Here is a 17,695-nt window from a genome sequence, read left to right on the forward strand (position 1 = left end):
GAGCATGAGTTTGGGGAAACAAAACTTAAGCACCTTTAAAGGACAAAGTCTGTTGTAACTTTTCTTTTCTATTTTAACTTGTGAAAATTAGTTTTAAAGGATTCTATGAACCCTTCTGTCTTAAGGGTGATAGCAATTTGCTAATATTCTAGTGACCTCTGCTGGTTTTGATTTTTTACATCAGATTGCTTGAATATTCTTCTCATTTTTACGACATCGATTGTAATACTGTTTTTAAATATTTAATTTTTCCACAAAGGCAACATCCCGAAAGCAGCTTCTAAGTTGTTTAAAATAGTCCTAACTCTAATTTATCCGGTAGTGTTCAGTAAATTGCATTCATTTGCTTTTGGTTTTTAATCCTTCTAATTGTTGTCTGTAAATTGAAGAGTAGTTTAATTTATGTAATAATTACAAACAGCAAATGGGTTGTTACTAACTGCATATTTTCTTTCTATAAAAACAGAGCTTTATTTACAAGAAACATTTAAGCCTTTAGTGAATATATCTCCAGATGCAAGGTAAACTTGTAAAGTTTTTCTCCTTTGAAAACATTCGTCAGATTCTTGTTTTGTTTCCATGATTGCTAGGTTTTTCATGTAGATAGGGGCCAGCCAGCCCTCCCTAATTTCAGATACTGAATTCAGTAGATGTAGAGGCAATAGAAATCAGCCGGTGTGTGTCCAGAGGATTGATAAGGGGCTGGGAGGATGGTCACGTTAAGCAGTTTTAAAATCCCGATCACCAGCAGCACAAACCATCCGGGGAGCTCTACCTCCCACCTGTTAGATCGCCTTTGGAGGGTGGTGCCCAGGAACGTGCATTCCGAAAGCTCCCCCAGGGGTTGTAGCGTGCCCTGAGGTTGAAGGTCACTCTCCGTTAGACATGGGTCAGGAGGTCATCGGAAGAACGCGCCACCCCTCGGGAGTCCTCTAGCGCATACGTTTTGACCCAGGCCTTCTGGGACGGCTCCGGCAGACCCGGGAAGGGCCAGAGCAGCCCCGAAGGGTGTTGCAGTGAGTCCGCTACGGGGCGGGGCCGGGCCTGAGCTCCTGGTCGCTGGTGTGGTCCCTTCGCAGTCCTGTCGTTCTCAAACAGCAGCATTAAACACGGTTAGAACCTCCTCTCCTAGAGATCCGTAGCTTGCGCTTGTATCTGAGATTGACACAGACTGGGAAAAATCAAGACCTCTTGCTGAGATACCCGACTTAAAACTTTTCCCAAACACTGCTTTGAGTCAAATCAACCTTTTATTGCTGTGATGTGAAAACACTGAAAATGCTTCTAAAGCAGGGGTGGTCCAGAGCGTTTTACATTTTTCCTTAAAGCCTCCTAACAACTTTGATGGCTTTTCCCGCAGCCTCTTCGATGCTGTATACTCGTTGATCAAAAATAAAATCCACAGATTGCCAGTTATTGACCCTATCAGTGGGAATGCACTTTATATACTTACCCACAAAAGAATCCTCAAGTTCCTCCAGCTTTTTGTAAGTAGTTTTTAGTGTTTCTAAAGACGTAGTTGCATCTACTTTAACTAATTTACTTCAAGTAAATTGGCTCCTGTCACCCTCAGTAGAAGTGGTTAACTTTGGCATTGCGATTGTTAGGAGGTCTCCATCGTTGCTAAGCTGCACTTTCTCAACTTACTGCATTCTCCAAGTTGATTCCATGTAAGAAGCAGTCGCCTTTCAGGGCAAGTGTCAAAATACTCAACACGCTTGAAATTCTCTATTTAAGTTAGAATGTTTCATCACCTAAAACAAGAGGGCAGTAAAGCAATTTGCAAGTCAGTCTCTTTCAGACACTGCTATCTTAAGATCGGTTGAGCCAGTATTTACAGCAAATTGCCTTACGATGCTTTATCGGTATCATGGTTGCAGAAACATTCAAACAATACCGTCCCCAGGATTATCTTATTGGAAATTACAGCGATAGAAAAAGCCACAGCGAATAGAATTTTGGCACGAGAATACCATGTTGGTCCAAATTCGGGCTGTGTTACCGGTAGGTTTTCTCAACTGCGTTTGAAACGAGACATCTTCCTAATCATCCCAAACATTGGCCTCTTTGGTCAATACTAAAAGCGCCGAAGGACCCGAGTTTTTACAAGAGGGCTTTAATTTTTCCCCTTCGGATTACATGCCCTGAATTTGCAGTTAGCCGTCGTTGGTCAGCTAGGACCAGTAGGAGGCCTCATTCGTGGTCCCGAAGAGACGACACGTGAAGTCATGTTTTTACAGAATGTAGTAGACATTAAAAATCGACCTCAGATGCGCTTCCCCGCTTCCTACCGCATCAGTTAAGGAAATAAAACAGCGCTCTAGCGCGACGCAGAGAGGCCGGCATCCCGACCTCAGCTTTGCCAGACAGAAGCACCGAGGGGTCCGTAGTTGGGAGAATCAGGCCAGTCCTGCATTTTCATAGTTTACCTGGGAAACTAACACTCTTCACGATTAAATAATTGCTAAGACAGAAGGTAGGAAATTGACAAAAAAGCAGGCAGTAGAAAGACAGTGTAGGGGACAGTCAGGGACGGATAGTGCTGGGTAGACGTCCCCCCTGTCAGGCGCAGACCCTGGGTCTGCTGTGCGCTGAACAGGCTGTCGCCCCCGTATCCCAGTTGAGTGGGACCCAGGGCGGGGCCGTGTATCCAGGGCCCGCAGGTGCCAGGCTTTTAGCCCACCCACCCCCTAGAGCGATCGCACTAAAGTGACAGTAATCGTCATAGCTGAAGACTCTTCAGCATTTGTCACGTGGCAGGTACTGTCCTGCCCGTGTCACACGACACCTCTAATCCTCGCCTCCACCCTCTCAGGTAGGTATTTTTACGCGTCCCCCCCCCCTTCGAGGCAGTGAAACTGAGGTGGAGCGGCTGCCAGCTCACTGCCGGCAGTGGCTGAGAGGCTCCCGACGGGCGGCCTCTCTCGGCCTCTCGGCCTCCCTGCCTCCGCGGCCCTGTCGGCAGGCGGTGTCTCGGCTCCTCCGTGCGGAGGCGCCCCGCTCAGAGAGTTAAGCCTGCCCCGGGTCTCCCAGATGTTTCTGGTCGAGTCCAGCCCGTTTTCACGGCTGCACCGCTGTGGATGCGAAGGAACAGTGGGAGGCGGGCCTTGATGTCCTCCTCTTCCATAAAAAGTCGAGGAGGTCCCCTCTACCAGTACAGCCTTACATTTGGGCCAATATGGTAAGGAAGTCATGCTCTTAGAATATTCACCTAGAGGTTTTCAGATTAAAATACAGGATTTTAAATAAAACTTGAGACCCTGATTTTTACTGATCCGAGATCATTTTCTGAGGCAAAAGTGGCCTTTCCCTTGGAGACCGTTGACAGTTAGCCTGAGCATACAATATGGAACAGGGGTTGTCCTGCGTCACGATGGGCTAGATGACCTAATAGGTCTTTCTTTTTTTTCTCTAAATTTCTAGGATTCTCATGATTTGAATATTGATGAACTCTTTGACTTGAACATTTTGTTTCTTCTAATTGTTCATCTTTTCCTGATAATTATAAGGTACAGCAGGAGGACGGAATCAACTATACCCTTTATACAAGGTGGATTTTTGAAACCGTAGACCTTATTTTGTCTTAGTCAAACATGACCCTAGACTCCTCTCTTCTGACTTCTCCCTCCTCCTCTAAAACAGCCCATGAAAAGAAAAGCGAACTTTTAAAGGTTCTTGCAATTCTGTTGGCCTGTTCTGTGCCCCTCGTAATCACAAGGTGGAGTCCTCAGGATGTGGGGGGGGGGGGGGGCCGGGGTGAGGACTAGCTTAGCTCAGACAGCTCTCCTGAGACGCTCTGGGTCTGGAAACGCGTGGGTTCTTGGTAGATATTCCTTAATGCCGACAGCAGGACCAGGAATTTAAGATAAATACCTAAGGATACAGGATTCTTGGTGGCTATGGGTCTGAACTGCCAAAGAGACCTCTTGTTCCCTCTTCTGTCCACGTTTTCCGTGGGTGAAGAGAAGGGGAACGTTACACTGTGTGAGTGCCTTGTAGTGTTTTACTAAGTCGTTGAATAGAAGCGTAGACCCGTAAACCGGTTTGAACGCAGACTGCAGTTCCTATGTGTAGCATTTCCGTGTTCGTTCCGACATCCGGGTAGATGGTCAGAAAACCGCTAACTGTAATCTGTGACACGTAGTGTTTTGTTTCAAGTGTGGACATGTGCACATTGAAGAGGTCTGCTCGGGCTCTAGAGCATTTGTGTTTATCTTCTGCTTAGATGTCTGATATGCCAAAGCCTGCCTTCATGAAGCAGAACCTAGACGCCCTTGGCATCGGGACCTACCACAACATCGCCTTCATCCACCCGGACACTCCCATCATTAAAGCCTTGAACGTCTTTGTAGAAAGACGAGTGTCGGCCTTGCCTGTGGTGGATGAGTCAGGTCTGTGGGTTTGGTCAGACAGAGACCACGCTTTGTCTCCTTGGGGCAAACTGACTGCTAAGCGGTCAGCAGATCAGACTGGGTGGGTGGCCAGCAGGGGGGGGGCGGGGATGAGAGTTTCAGACATGGCGGATCGAGTCAGCACTTGGGTTAGCAAGGACTTGGACCTGGCTTATTTCTATACTTGCTGTTAAGATGGGATTTCACGTCTATTTAAAATTAGACAAGTTTGTTTAATTGCTAGTAAGCATCTGGCTAAGACTGATTTTAAATGGTATTTTTTTTTTGTCTCTAAGACCTGTTTTTTTCTAACATTTGTTTTCATTTTTAGGAAAAGTTGTAGATATTTATTCCAAATTTGATGTCATTGTAAGTACTTTTAATTTTGTTACACCTGTCCTCTAGAATGCATTTAAAACAGATTCATGGGGCGCCTGGGTGGCTCAGTCAGTTAAGCATCCGACTTTGGCTCAGGTCATGATCTCACGATTTGTGAGTTCGAGCCCCGTGTCGGGCTCTGTGCTGACCGCTCGGAGCCTGGAGCCTGCTTCGGATTCTGCGTCTCCTTCTCTCTCTGCCCCTCAAAAATAAATAAGTGTAAAATAGGTACATTAATCTGTTCGTGATTTTCCCTGATTTACTAGCTTTTGTGAATGTGAGGACCGGAGGATTCTGCAGACTGCCCAGGGTTACTGTGCTTAACATCCCCTGGGTTAGCAGTGAATAACATATTAGCATTTTATGGTTTTTCCAGTCTATGTGTAGTTTATCCACTACTGTAGCATGTGTGAATATTATAGACGGTCCTATTTCTGTGGGCAAGACATTATTTATTCCATGTGCTTAGTGCGCACAGTAATTCAGGGGTCACTTCAGGGGTTATAATCATCTCATTGTTTTACTGATTGGGAACAGCTGTTCTAAAGAAAACAGCAAATATATTCATTTAAAAAATTTTTTTCATGTTTATTTTTGAGAGAGAGAGAGAGCACGAGCGGGGGAGGGGCAGAGAAAGAGGGAGACACAGAATGGGAAGCAGGCTCCAGGCTCTGAGCTGTCAGCACAGAGCCCGACGCGGGTCTTGAACCCACAGACTGCGAGATCATGACCTGAACCAAAGTCGGATGCTCAACCGACTGAGCCACCCAGGCGCCCCTATATTAAAGTCCTGTTTCGAGGGGTCTGTTTTTGATCCCTGGTGTAAATCTGCTAGATGTAATGCTACATCTTTCTACTGAATGCTTTTTCGCCCCATTCATTTTAAATGCACTTCCTTAGAGTTTTCTAGTATCTCTAAGAAAGGAAACCAAAGTTCTGGTAGCCCCAAACGTGCTCTGCATTTTTTACCCTAATATTGATCCCACCATTAAATATGACTTGGCAGCTAGCTGTGTCTCTTGTCTCATGCATTCTGCTTAACATAACAGGCATCAAAAAATCTGCCAATTCGAATTTGGTTGGGTAGGACCCTCTGAGGTTAAAGCCACATGGGTCTGTGGGGGGCTCGTCTGGCCTGTTCTTCCTTCACGGGCTTGACCTGGCGGGTCCCTCGGCGCCTTCCTGGCGAAAACCTTGCCCCCTGGGCAGGGGCTCGCAGGGAGGGTCTACTGTTGCAGGCACCCTAGGGTGCTTCTCACCCTTTACAAATGTTAGTCTAAGGATGGGGGGGGAGGTAGTCTTCCGTAGGACAAGCAGGCAAAATTTAACAGGGTTTGTCATAATTAAGGTATATCTCGTAAGCTCTGTGCTGACAGCTCGGAGCCCGGAGCCCGCTTCGGATTCTGTGTCTCCCCCTCTCTCTGCCCCTCCCCCACTCATGCTCTACCTCAAAAATAGATTAAAAAAAAATTTTTTTTAAGATAAACAATGTCTTTAAAAATCAGGTCACTTTAAACTTACTAATCTTGGTTATTAAATAGGCGAGCTGAAATCAAAGGACATAATTCACCGTCCCTTTATTACAGAACCTTGCTGCTGAGAAGACGTACAATAACCTAGATATCACAGTGACCCAGGCCCTTCAGCACCGCTCACAGTACTTTGAGGGCGTCGTGAAGTGCAGTAAGCTGGAAATACTGGAGACCATCGTGGACAGAATAGTGCGGGCCGAGGTGAGGCAGCCGGGCCAGATCACCCCCTCCCCTCCCACCCCTGCGCACGCCCGCTGCACCGGGTCCTTGCTTGAGGTGCGCGGGGATCCTGAGTCACAGCGTCAGCCAGTGCGATCGGAGATCACGCCCTCCCCGTGTTGCTTGACACATAGTAGGTCATCTGGAAATGCTCACTGCAGTGAACTGATAAGTGCAGTGTCATAGTTGAGTCAAACTGGTCAGAAACTTTCATGGTTTAAAAAGCACATAACTAAGAAAACAAATGTCCCAAGCGCTTTAGGTCCCATTAGGGGATTTACGAACTTAAAATTGTGTCATTGTATACTGCTGTAAAAAAGGGAATGGTCACTCAAAACATCCTTGGATCTTCATAAGTTAATGTTCTCGCTTTCCTGATCGAGATAAGAGTAGATGGTCAAATAACTTCATCTCCTGACCCTCTGCACTCTGGTGCCCGCGTACGTGAGGGTTTTGAGTATACTTCGGATAACGTTTCCGATAAAAGATGAGCGAGATCAGCATATAACGTATCTAATCCAGGATCCCCACTCCCGGAATCTTTCCTTCCCTTCCTCATTAGACAGGGATGGGAATGTTAGCCGTTTATCACTCTCGAGGACTGACATACCGTGTTCTTTCTGGAACTGCCCCGAAGTAGGCAGAATCCATTCATAATGATACATCTGCTTTGGTCATTCTTATCATAAATAGGAGAATACAGTCCACGAAGAAAAGCCCCTGATTAGTTCGTAGGCTACTAACAGGCGATCCTAACATTACCTGTGAAGCAGGGGGTTGCACCCTCTCGGGAGCCATCTTACAGAAACATAGCCCCGTCTTCATCCTTGCGTGTTGAAGACTTCACCTTGGCGTGGGCTCACCCACGGGGCCTCCCCCCCGCTACCACTGTTCACAGCTTTTGAAACGTATTTCACTTAGAATCTCAGTAGGAACTCTTTCCTTTTTCTACTTGAGTTTAGTACCCATCACTCTTGTTCTCCAAAGAGTTTTAGTGGACTTGGGAATACATCTTTACTTTCTATGAAGGTCCATAGAATTATAGGCCTTTTGAAGATCATAGGCAGAAATAGGTAAGACCCCTCTTCCTAATTATCTATAAGGACAGTGCACATCCATGTGATGAAATCCTTTACAACAATGAGAAATGTCCTAGAAGGTACAGAAAAAACATTAACAATGTATTACCAAGAGAAAAAGCCACTTACCGTATATAGCGTGAGTATATTCATTTACCTGCTCACGTGTATAGAAAAGAGGCCAGAAAGACCTGCGCCACAGCAGTAGCCGTGGCTGGTCCTGGGTGGCGGAGTTCTGGTTAGCGTGGGGAACACCGTCCGGTGCTCCTCTGTCCTGAGCTCTCTTGTCTGAGCATATATTATTCTCGGGCAAAAGAGAAAAGCAATTGGCTCGTCTTTTCGGCCCATCTGGCAAGCAATAGAAATTTCTTTGTCATAGGAAATAGGTCATTGAGGAAAAAGATGTAATTTAACACTTTTCTCAAGTTACCCATTTTGACCTTTTTCCCCATTGAAATAATTTCTTTCACCAGATGGCTCCTTGCTGGGGGACAAAGGCCAATTTTAGCTTCATTACAGTTGTTGGGGAAAGGGTATACAGTATCCACAATGATTTAGTTATTTACAGGACATAAATATCACACCAGAATATTCGCTAGTTTAGACTCAGCAACAAATGGCAAGAAAATATTTTTGGTAGTCATTTCTGCCTGGAAGAATGAATTCTCTGGGTAAGATCGCTGCCCCTTGACCATCAGGCATTCAAAAGAGAGTTACTTAATTAGCATTATTGGACGTTAACAACAAAATGTGTCCAGTATAGACTAGAAAGCACTCGCTGATCCTAGATACAAGCCATCGTTTTAATTTATAATTATAGTAAAATAATTGTGTTCTATCACAGGATTATTGAAGACCCAAAGTTTTTTTAGAAAAACTTTTCAAGTTTATTTAAGTCCTCTCTACACCCAACATCTAGAGTAAGACCCCACAACACAAGCCATCCATTTGCTAAAGATCTCAGTGGAAAATGAGATGTGAATGTTTCAATTATAGTTCACTTATCTTCTGAACTGAGCATATTACATAGGAATTTCATAGAGAAAAGACTACAGAAAAATGAAGAACCGTGACCCATTTTGTTCTAGCTCTCATTTGGTTGGACGTCCTTCCCACGTAAATCAGTATCTGAGAGTTACGAGAAACTGAGATACAACTGTAAAGAATTAAGAACTTACGTTTAAGATTATGGCTGCCTGGTACCTTCATGTTTTGGGGTTGTATCGTTCCTATATTGATATTCTGAAATTTGAAAACAGCGGGACGCAGCCGATTTTTCCCACAAGTAGTTAAGAAAGTCAGCACTGCATTGTAGCTTCAGAGCCTAAGACCCTTCAAGGTTCTGCGCGCTGTTTCCATCTCTCATTTGTGGGATGTACTCAGGGCATCGTATACGAAAGACATTTTCCCTTACACCCGTTTTAAACCTTCATGTAAATTCTGACCCACTTTTCTCGCGTTTGCAGGTGCATCGGCTGGTGGTAGTAAATGAAGCAGATAGCATCGTGGGTATTATCTCCCTGTCAGACATTCTGCAGGCCCTGATACTCACGCCCGCAGGTACGAGTGCCGGGTGCTGGCCTTGCCCTTCGTGTGCGAGAAGGGGGGGTGGGGGCTGCCGGGCGGGGCGGGTGCCCCATGCAGGTACTTCACCACCGCGCACAGACAGAGCTCGGTGTTTCGGGGTTGTATCGTTCCCATATTGATATTCTGAAATTTGAATTCTCGTGCATTGCCCTGTAAACCATTTTCACTTTCTGTGTGGTTTTTCTTTGTTTTACTGCTCCGCGTGGGTGAGAGATAAAAGTTGATAGAAATTCTGAGGAGCATCCTATCAACAACCAGCAGCGTCTGCATAAGTGAGGATTCGTTGCCATAGTCCTAACCCTTCCCATTCAAAAGCGAAGACTCCTTCAGTTTTGATTTTTAGGACGACTACCTAGAAAACATAGGAGGGGAAATTCTTCGCTATACCCTTAAAAAAAAAAACACAAAAAAATCTTGTGTTTTGAGTATATAAAACAGAAGGCCTAAACACAAACTTTTTTCCATTAACAACAGCATATGGGAATTACATTACCTCCCAAACAGCGTCGGTAGCTAACCTCATTTTGTGCCAGACCAGCTCGGCGCAAGCTCTGAGGCCAGTCAGGGAGCGTGCAGGGGAGGGGAGGAGGGGGCTCTGGGAAAGAGGGCTGCTGTGTCTCCTGTGGGCCATGTTTAGTAGTGAGAGGCGGGCTAAGGGGTCCTAAAAGCACCAGCCCTCTCTTTTTCCTCCCTACTCCTCCCCTTCCCACCCCCATCAAGTACAAACAGTCCAGCCTCGGGCCAGACTGACCCGTGCCAAGACTGCAGACTAAGTGACGTACACTCTGAACCCCTTAGAAGTTAAACATTAAAGTGTGCATGTACTCAAAAACAGACACACAGACCAGTGGAACGGAACAGAGACCCCAGAATTGGAGCCACAAATATATGGCCAACTAATCTTTGACAAAGCAGGAAAGAGGATCCAATGGAAAAAAGTCTCTTTAACAAACGGTGCTGGGAGAACTGGACAGCAACATGCAGAAGAATGAAACGAGACCACTTTCTGATACCAGTCACAAAAAGAAACTCAAGATGGATAAAGAACCTGAATGTGAGACAGGGAACCATCAAAATTCTAGAGGAGAAAGCAGGAACAAATCTCTCTGACCTCGGCCGCAGCAGTTTCTTACTTGACACATCTCCAAAGGCAAGGGAATTAAAAGCAAAAATGAACTATTGGGACATCATCCAGATAAAAAGCTTTTGCTCCGCAAAGGAAACAGTCAACAAAACTAAAAGGCAACCGATGGGATGGGAAAAGATATTTGCCAATGACATGTCCGACAAAGGGCTAGTATCCAAAATCTATAAAGAACTCACCAAACTCCACACCCGAAAAACAAATAATCCAGAAAGAATTGGGCAGAAGACATGATTAGACACTTTTCTAAAGACGACATCCAGATGGCCAACAGGCACATGAAAAGATGCTCAACGTCACTCCTCATCAGGGAAATGCAAATCAAAACCACACTGAGATACCACCTCACGCCGGTCAGAGTGGCTAAAATGAACAAATCGGGAGACTGTAGATGCTGGTGAGGATGTGGAGAAACGGGAACCCTCTTGCACTGTTGGTGGGAATGCAAACTGGGGCAGCCACTCTGGAAAACAGTGTGGAGGTTCCTCAAAAAATTAAAAATAGATCTACCCTATGACCCAGCAGTAGCACTGCTAGGAATTTACCCAAGGGATACAGGAGTGCTGATGCAGAGGGGCACTTGTACCCCAATGTTTATAGCAGCACTTTCAACAATAGCCAAATGATGGAAAGAGCCTAAATGTCCATCAGTGGATGAATGGATAAAGAAGATGTGGTTTATATATATAATGGAAAACTACTTGGCCGTGAGAACGAAATCCTGCCATTTGCAGCAATGTGGATGGAACTGGAGGGTATTATGCTAAGTGAAATAAGTCAGAGAAAGACAGATGTCGTATGTTTTCACTCATACGTGGATCCTGAGAAACTTAACCGAAGACCATGGGGGAGGGGAAGGGGAGAAAATAGTTACAGAGGGGGAGGGATGGAGGCAAACCGTAAGAGACCCTTAAATACAGAGAACTGAGGGTGGATGGGGGGTGGGGGAGAGGGGAAAATGGGTGATGGGCACTGAGGAGGGCACCTGTTGGGATGAGCACTGGATGTTGTACGGAAACCAATGTGACAACAAATTATATTTTTTAAAAATGAGCCCAATTAAATAATGGGGAAAAAATAAACCGTGCATGTACTACAGTACTTATTTTACCTTGGTTCAGAAATCAAACTAGCCAAGACCAGTTTCCAGTTGGTTTCTAACCTAAAGATGCCCATCTTAAAGGAGTCCCTGCCACCGGCAAGAAATCTCACCTCCTCTGGGTGCAAGCAGCGAGGCCGTGACTCCAGCAGAGAAGCAGCAACCGGGGAGGGGGTCCACGGACTGAGAAAACACACGCAAACCCCTAGCAGAAAGATAAGCAGGTGGCGCCACCCCCGTGCTGCGGGACCCTCCCCGGCTAGCAGGGCGCTCACACGGCTGTACTTGACCTACGCACGGAGGTCACCCGGAACAGGCGGGCGAGACCCATCCGGAGCGCGTGATCCCACTCCTGTGCAGCCTGCGCACAGACAGCTCCTTTGTGCGCACGGGGACGGGCCTCGTCCAGGGCGGGCTCGTCCTTGCAGGCACGTAACTTAGCACCTTCAGAAAGAGGCACCCCTCTCCCGGGCAGCTGGTCCGGGCCAGGGCACACGTTCAGCCAGCAGCGTTAGGGCTCATTTCGGCCCCTCTCGGTCTCATGGCCAAGATTCTTTGTGCGTGGTAAGCTCCAGAGTGAACGAATCACGTTCTTTAGCCTCTGTGTGCCTAGTGTCACAGACCCAAAGAATGAGAGTGGTGGCCCGGGGCGCCGGGCTCAGTAGAGCATGCGACTCTTGACCTCAGGGTTGTGAGTTCGAGCTCCACGTTGGGCGTAGAGATTAAAAGAATTAAAAAAAATTTTTTTTAAACGAATGAAAATGTCGGGCTGGATGAGTTGACATTTCCATCCACATTTGAGATTTTTTTAAATTCCAAGTCATTAATACTCCTCTGCGGGGAGGAACCCTGTTCCACAGCCAAATTTGGTATGTGCGTTACCATAGAAATAACGTTCTAAAGATAGTAGTTGAGTTAGAATTCTCTGCAGTGTAGTGTGTAGAACCTATTTAGGAAAAGTGCTCCGTGTCCCTAATAACTGCATCGCAAGTGAACGTTCGGAGAGCTCTCCGGGAACACCGGCCCTGCCCGCCTCGGATCAGCAGCCCTTGAGATGCCGTCATCGTGAGAGACGGTGCCGTGTAAGCATCAGGTGAGGGCTCCGGCCTGGCCCCCGTCTCCCCCAGGAGTTGCCCGTGTGTGGCCTCATTTAGCCCCTGGTCCAGGCAGCCGTCCGGTGAGCAGGCTGACCCAGGCCCTGCGTCCTTCCAGACACACTCTGATACCAAACCCACAGGTGAAGCTGTTTGCGGGCGACGAGGGACCGCAGCCGGGACCCGCGCTGCTGGGTGGGAATCAGCGGCAAGAGGCACTTCGAGAAGGCATCCGCTGTTGGGTGAATAAAAGCTACCAGTGGTGATTCAGCAGCCAGTGGACACGGTCCTCCATCAAGGACGCGGATTGGCCGTAGTACCATTTTCTCTTCAGCAGCAGCTCCTTGTCACACGTGGACCGTCCAGGCAAACCTACGTGTGCGCGGGCGCACGCGACCGATGAAGAAATGATCGGTTAGCGGTAGCTATGGTTTTTTAGCCCCTTATTTTCTATGGGTTCATCTCTTTCAAAAGTCTTCTTGGGTCTGAAGGGACAACAGGAGAGGCTGCTGTGCTGAGAAAAACGGTAGCGCTCCCGCCGACCCGCCCGGGGAAGTCACGAGCCAGATGCGTGCAGATACCCGTAAACGTGTTGGAACGCTTTTGTTCAACGTTTTGGAAGTACGCACAGGCACACCTCAGGGACCCTGTGGGCTGGGGTCCGGACCCCTGCAGTACAGCGAATGGCACAATAGAGCGAGTGGAAGGAAGGTGTTGGTTTCCCGGTGCACGGAAGGCACGTTTGCACCACACGTTTGCGGCGTGTGACGTGTGCCCCAGCACCGCGGCCAAAACGACAGTGGACACACCTCCGTGAAAAGCGACTATATAGCTGAAACGTGCTAACCACCGTCTGAGCTTGCAGCGGGTCCTAACCCTCTTGCTGGAGGGGGTCCTGTCCGACGGTGACGGCTGCTGACCGGGCAGGGTGGTGGGCGCTGAAGGCCGGGGTGGCTGTGCAGCCTCTGAAAATAAGACAGCGGGGACGTTGGCCGCACCGGGTGGCTCTTCCCGTCACGAACGATTTCTCTGTGGCGGGCGGTGCCGTTTGATGGCATTTTACCCAGAGGAGAACTTTCCCCGAACCGGGGTCTGTCCTCTCAGCCCCCGCCGCTGCCTCGCCTACCAGGCTTCCAGAATGTTCCAAATCCCTTGTGACCGTGTCTTCGCGGCATCTCCACCGGGAGGAGATGCCACCTCAGGAAGCCGCTTTCTTTGCCCCTCCTCGTCCGTCCAGGTTTCATCCTGAGATGGCGGCGACCCCGTCCCCTCTTCAGGCTCCACTTGTGATCCCAGTTCTCTTGCTGTTTCTACCGCGTTCACAGTGACTCCACTGAGGTCCTGAACCCTCCACGGCCTCTCCAGGAGGGTTGGAATCACCTTCTTCCAAACTCCGGATTATGTTGATAATCTGATCTCTTCCTGTAATCACGAACGTTCTTAATGGCTTCTAGAACGGTGAATCCTTCCCAGAAGGTTTTCTGTCGCCTTCAGATGCATCTGAGGCATTCCAGGCGTGGCAGCTGTCGCCTTGTGACCCGTGTTTCTTAAATACTAGACTCGAAGGCCGAGGTGGCCGCCTGAGGCACGGGCTGCAGGATGGCGGGGGTGGCGGCAGGCACGAGCACGACCCTCATCCCGTCCGTCTCCGTCAGAGCTCTGGGATGTGACCGGGTGCACCGCCAGGGAGCTGCCCCCTCTTGAAAGGGATCTCTGGCTGAGCAGAACTCAGCAGCCAGCGTCCCCTGCTCAGTGACCGCGCTGGAGACCGACGGGCTCCGTCGTGCGTTCACAGAGCGCAGGCGGAGCAGACCTCCCGCCGTTTTGCAGGGGCCTCGGGTTTTCGGAACGGTCACCGAGCCCCGGCTGCCGGTCCAGGTCACTGCCGCATCAGCCCCCGACGAGGGAGTCAGCCCCGGGCACGGACTTCTCCTCTCTGGCTGTGAAGGCCCGGCTGGCGTCTTCCGGGAGAAGGCTGTTGTGTCTCCACCGAAGGGGTGGGTGTCGTGCGGCCCCCGTCATTCGTTCCGGCCGCTTCGCCCTGCACTTGTGTGCTGTGGAGACGGCGCCTTTCCCGGAACCTCCTGACCCACCTCTGCCAGCTTCAGGCTTCTCCTCTGCAGCTGCCTCACCTCTCTCCGCCTTCACGGGGTCGGAGAGAGTCGGGGCCTGGCTCCGGATTAGGCTCTGGCCTCAGGGGACGCGTGGCTGGCGCGACCTTCCGTCCAGACCCCTGCAACCCTCTCCATACCAGCAGGGAGGCCGTGTTGCCTTCTTACCACCCGTGTTCCCGGAGGAGCACTTTTTTTTTTTTTTTTTTTTTTAAGTTTACGTATTTATTTACTTAAGGCATGTCTACCCCCAGCGTGGGGCTCGAACTTACAACCCAGAGACCAAGAGTCGCTCGCTTTTCCGACCGAGCCAGCCAGGTGCCCCTGGAGCAGCCCTTTATCTCAAGGATTTTTCTTCTGACTTCACAGCAGGGCTCGCTGTTTGGTGAAAAGAGGCCCACTCTGGACGTGCCTTTGTCACACCGGGCTCAATCATTTCTAGCTTTTGATACAAAGCGAAAGGTGGGCGACTTTCACCTGAACACCTAGGGGCCGCGGTAGGGTTGCCACGTTGGCCTGGTTTCAAGAGTGTTGCATCTCAGGGACGAGGGAGGCCCGAGGAGACGGAGGGAGAGATAGGGGGGACGGCCAGCGGAGCGGTGGGCACACACACATTTATTGAGTCGCTGCCTGCGTGTGGCTCACGGTGCCGGCCAACGATTACAGTAGCGACCGAGATCCCTGATCGCCGTTAACAGGTATCGTCGTGAAAAAGTTTGCAACGCGGGGAGAATTCCCAAAATGGGATGGGCACGCAGAACGATGCCGTTTGGAAAACGGTGCCGGTAGACTTGCCTGAGACAGGGTTGGCACAGACCTTCCGATTTTTAAGAACAAAATCACCCACAAAGCGCAGTGAGCGAGGTCCGCCCGCGTGACGGCAACACACGCACCTTCACTAGGACACACGTGCGTTCTCTCTTTTAAAAACGTTAGCACTGGAACCCCTTTCTTTTCCAAATTAAGTCCTGCGTATTCAACACTTAGGACCTGGAACACAGATTAGAAGTGGGCGGCTGTGTTTGTAGGGGTCTGGAACGTTCTCCTAAGGCACGGCAGAGTACGGGTGAGGATTCCCCGGGGGGGTGGGACCACCCCTGCTGTGTGCAAGACAGGCCTGGCTGCGACGCGCTTTGATGTTTCATTTTCCATCTACCGACAGGTGCCAAACAAAAGGAGACGGAAACCGAATGACCGCTGTGAGTGGAGGAGCCCTCGTAGGAGAACTTGAACAAAGATTCTGGGTCACGCTTTGCCTCATGAACACTGACCGTGTTAGAAGACCGTAAAATGGCTAAGAATGTATAGCAGGGTTTAGCGATGGGTGTTTTTTCCAGTGACGTTGAAACTGAGCATAAGAAACAGGTTTTATGTGTTTGAAGATTCAGCCTTGCATTAAAAGACTGTTTTCAGACCTTCGTCTGAGCGATTTCAAATGCTGTATGTTATTAAAGTGCACTGTGTCCTGAAATTTTTTATTATTTTTCGTTTCAAAGAATTCACTGGTCTGTAACAGGTAATATGACATAAGGCGAGCGCATGGCTTCTTCAGACCTAGTGCCTTATGTCGGAACACGTGATATGTCATCACTGCGGCCCGTGGCAGCTGGAGCCACACGGTGCTGGGGCGTGACAGTCTTTGGACCTTTACCAAATCAGTTTTGTTCTCATTAGATTTGTCAAACCGTTGTAATTTGGATATAAATCATTACTTTGTAAACCTTCAATGGCAGTTTTACGTTTAAGTGTCTGTTCTGAACTACAGTGTAAACAAAACTGCTTTACAACAGCTTTATTTATTTTTACTTTCCTGCAATTTTTTTTTTTTTTTTTTTTTTTTTTTTTACACATCCTGGTGGGTAAGCCTCCCCATGCCCGTTAATAAACCATCGGTGGTTATTTTTAAAAGGCAAATTTCACATTTAAGTTTGGATCTGGAAAGCGTAAGACTTCTAAAATAGCCACTGTTAGAGTGGAAAAGCCGAAGTTTCTGAAAGCACGGGTGAAAACGTGCTCTGCTAGACTGGGAACAGGCGGCGGTTTTGAGCGGACAGAGTGCCGGGAAGAGGTCTATTTTTTTCTTGTGTACTGAAACGTAAAATCACAATGTTTGTACGGCTGCTGTGCGATCGTCCGTGTAAATTCTATTGTGGCACATGCAATATGTCATGTGGTTGAAGAGAAACCATGTTTCCTAATGTAAGTGCTCTGAAAATGTCCACACTGTATATATATATATGAGTATAGTTTGATTTTTTGTTGTTGTTTTGGGGTTTTTTTGGCAGATTGAAAGATTAAAGCAAATCTTATTATCGACCATTTTGTTCAGGACGTTCTTTAAAATACCACGTGTTTCGGCACATACTCATTACAAATCTGCATGAAGTTTCCCACGTAGAGATTTCTTCCCAAATGAAGGAGAATGTGAATTCTCGGATCCCTTTTTCCCTCATCTGAAAAAAACAAACCTGGGGAGCCTGGCTGGGTCGATCGGAGGAGTGTGTGACTCTTGATCTCAGGGTTGTGAGTTTGAGTCCCGTGTTGGGTGTACAGATTACTTAAGAATAAATTCTTGGGGACCACCTGGGTGAGTCAGTTGAGCGTCCAACATCAGCTCAGGTCATGATCTCGCAGTTAGTGAGTTTGAACCCTACATCGGGCTCTCTGCTGTCAGCACAGAGCCCACTTCGGATCTTCTGTCCCCCCCACCTCTCTCCCCAACTCATGCTCTCTCTCAAAAATAAATAAACAACATTAAAAACATAATAGGGGCGCCTGGGTGGCTCAGTCAGTTGGGCGTCCCACTTCGGGTCAGGTCATGATCCCACAGTCCATGTGTTCAAGTTCCGCATCGGGCTCTATGCTGACAGCTCAGAGCCTGGAGAGTCTGCCTTCAGATTCTGTGTCTCCCTCTCTGGCCCTCCCCCACTCACACACTCTCTCAAAAATAAATATTTAAAAAAATGTTTTTAAATAATAATAAATAATAAAATCTTGGGGTGCCTGGGTGGCTCAGTCGGTTAAGCGTCCGACTTCGGATCAGGTCGTGATCTCGCGGTTC

General features: G+C 48.2%; 1 protein-coding gene across 12 annotated transcripts in view; it reads left to right on the forward strand.

Moving 5' to 3' along the window:
• PRKAG2 (protein kinase AMP-activated non-catalytic subunit gamma 2) overlaps positions 1 to 16,950 on the forward strand; it is a 258,595-nt gene extending 241,645 nt beyond the window's left edge. For all 12 annotated transcript variants that reach the window (XM_027051158.2, XM_027051161.2, XM_027051160.2 and 9 more), the window contains 7 exons: positions 467 to 521; positions 1,361 to 1,487; positions 4,226 to 4,391; positions 4,723 to 4,760; positions 6,356 to 6,502; positions 9,066 to 9,159; positions 15,797 to 16,950. In XM_027051158.2, coding sequence (XP_026906959.1) covers positions 467 to 521; positions 1,361 to 1,487; positions 4,226 to 4,391; positions 4,723 to 4,760; positions 6,356 to 6,502; positions 9,066 to 9,159; positions 15,797 to 15,828 — 659 coding nt within the window. In that variant the 3' untranslated portion in view covers positions 15,829 to 16,950. The remainder of the gene's footprint in view (positions 1 to 466; positions 522 to 1,360; positions 1,488 to 4,225; positions 4,392 to 4,722; positions 4,761 to 6,355; positions 6,503 to 9,065; positions 9,160 to 15,796) is intronic.
• The last annotated feature ends 745 nt before the right edge of the window (positions 16,951 to 17,695 follow it).

Source organism: Acinonyx jubatus, chromosome A2 (assembly GCF_027475565.1).
Source record: "Acinonyx jubatus isolate Ajub_Pintada_27869175 chromosome A2, VMU_Ajub_asm_v1.0, whole genome shotgun sequence".
Taxonomy (NCBI): Eukaryota; Metazoa; Chordata; class Mammalia; order Carnivora; family Felidae; genus Acinonyx; species Acinonyx jubatus.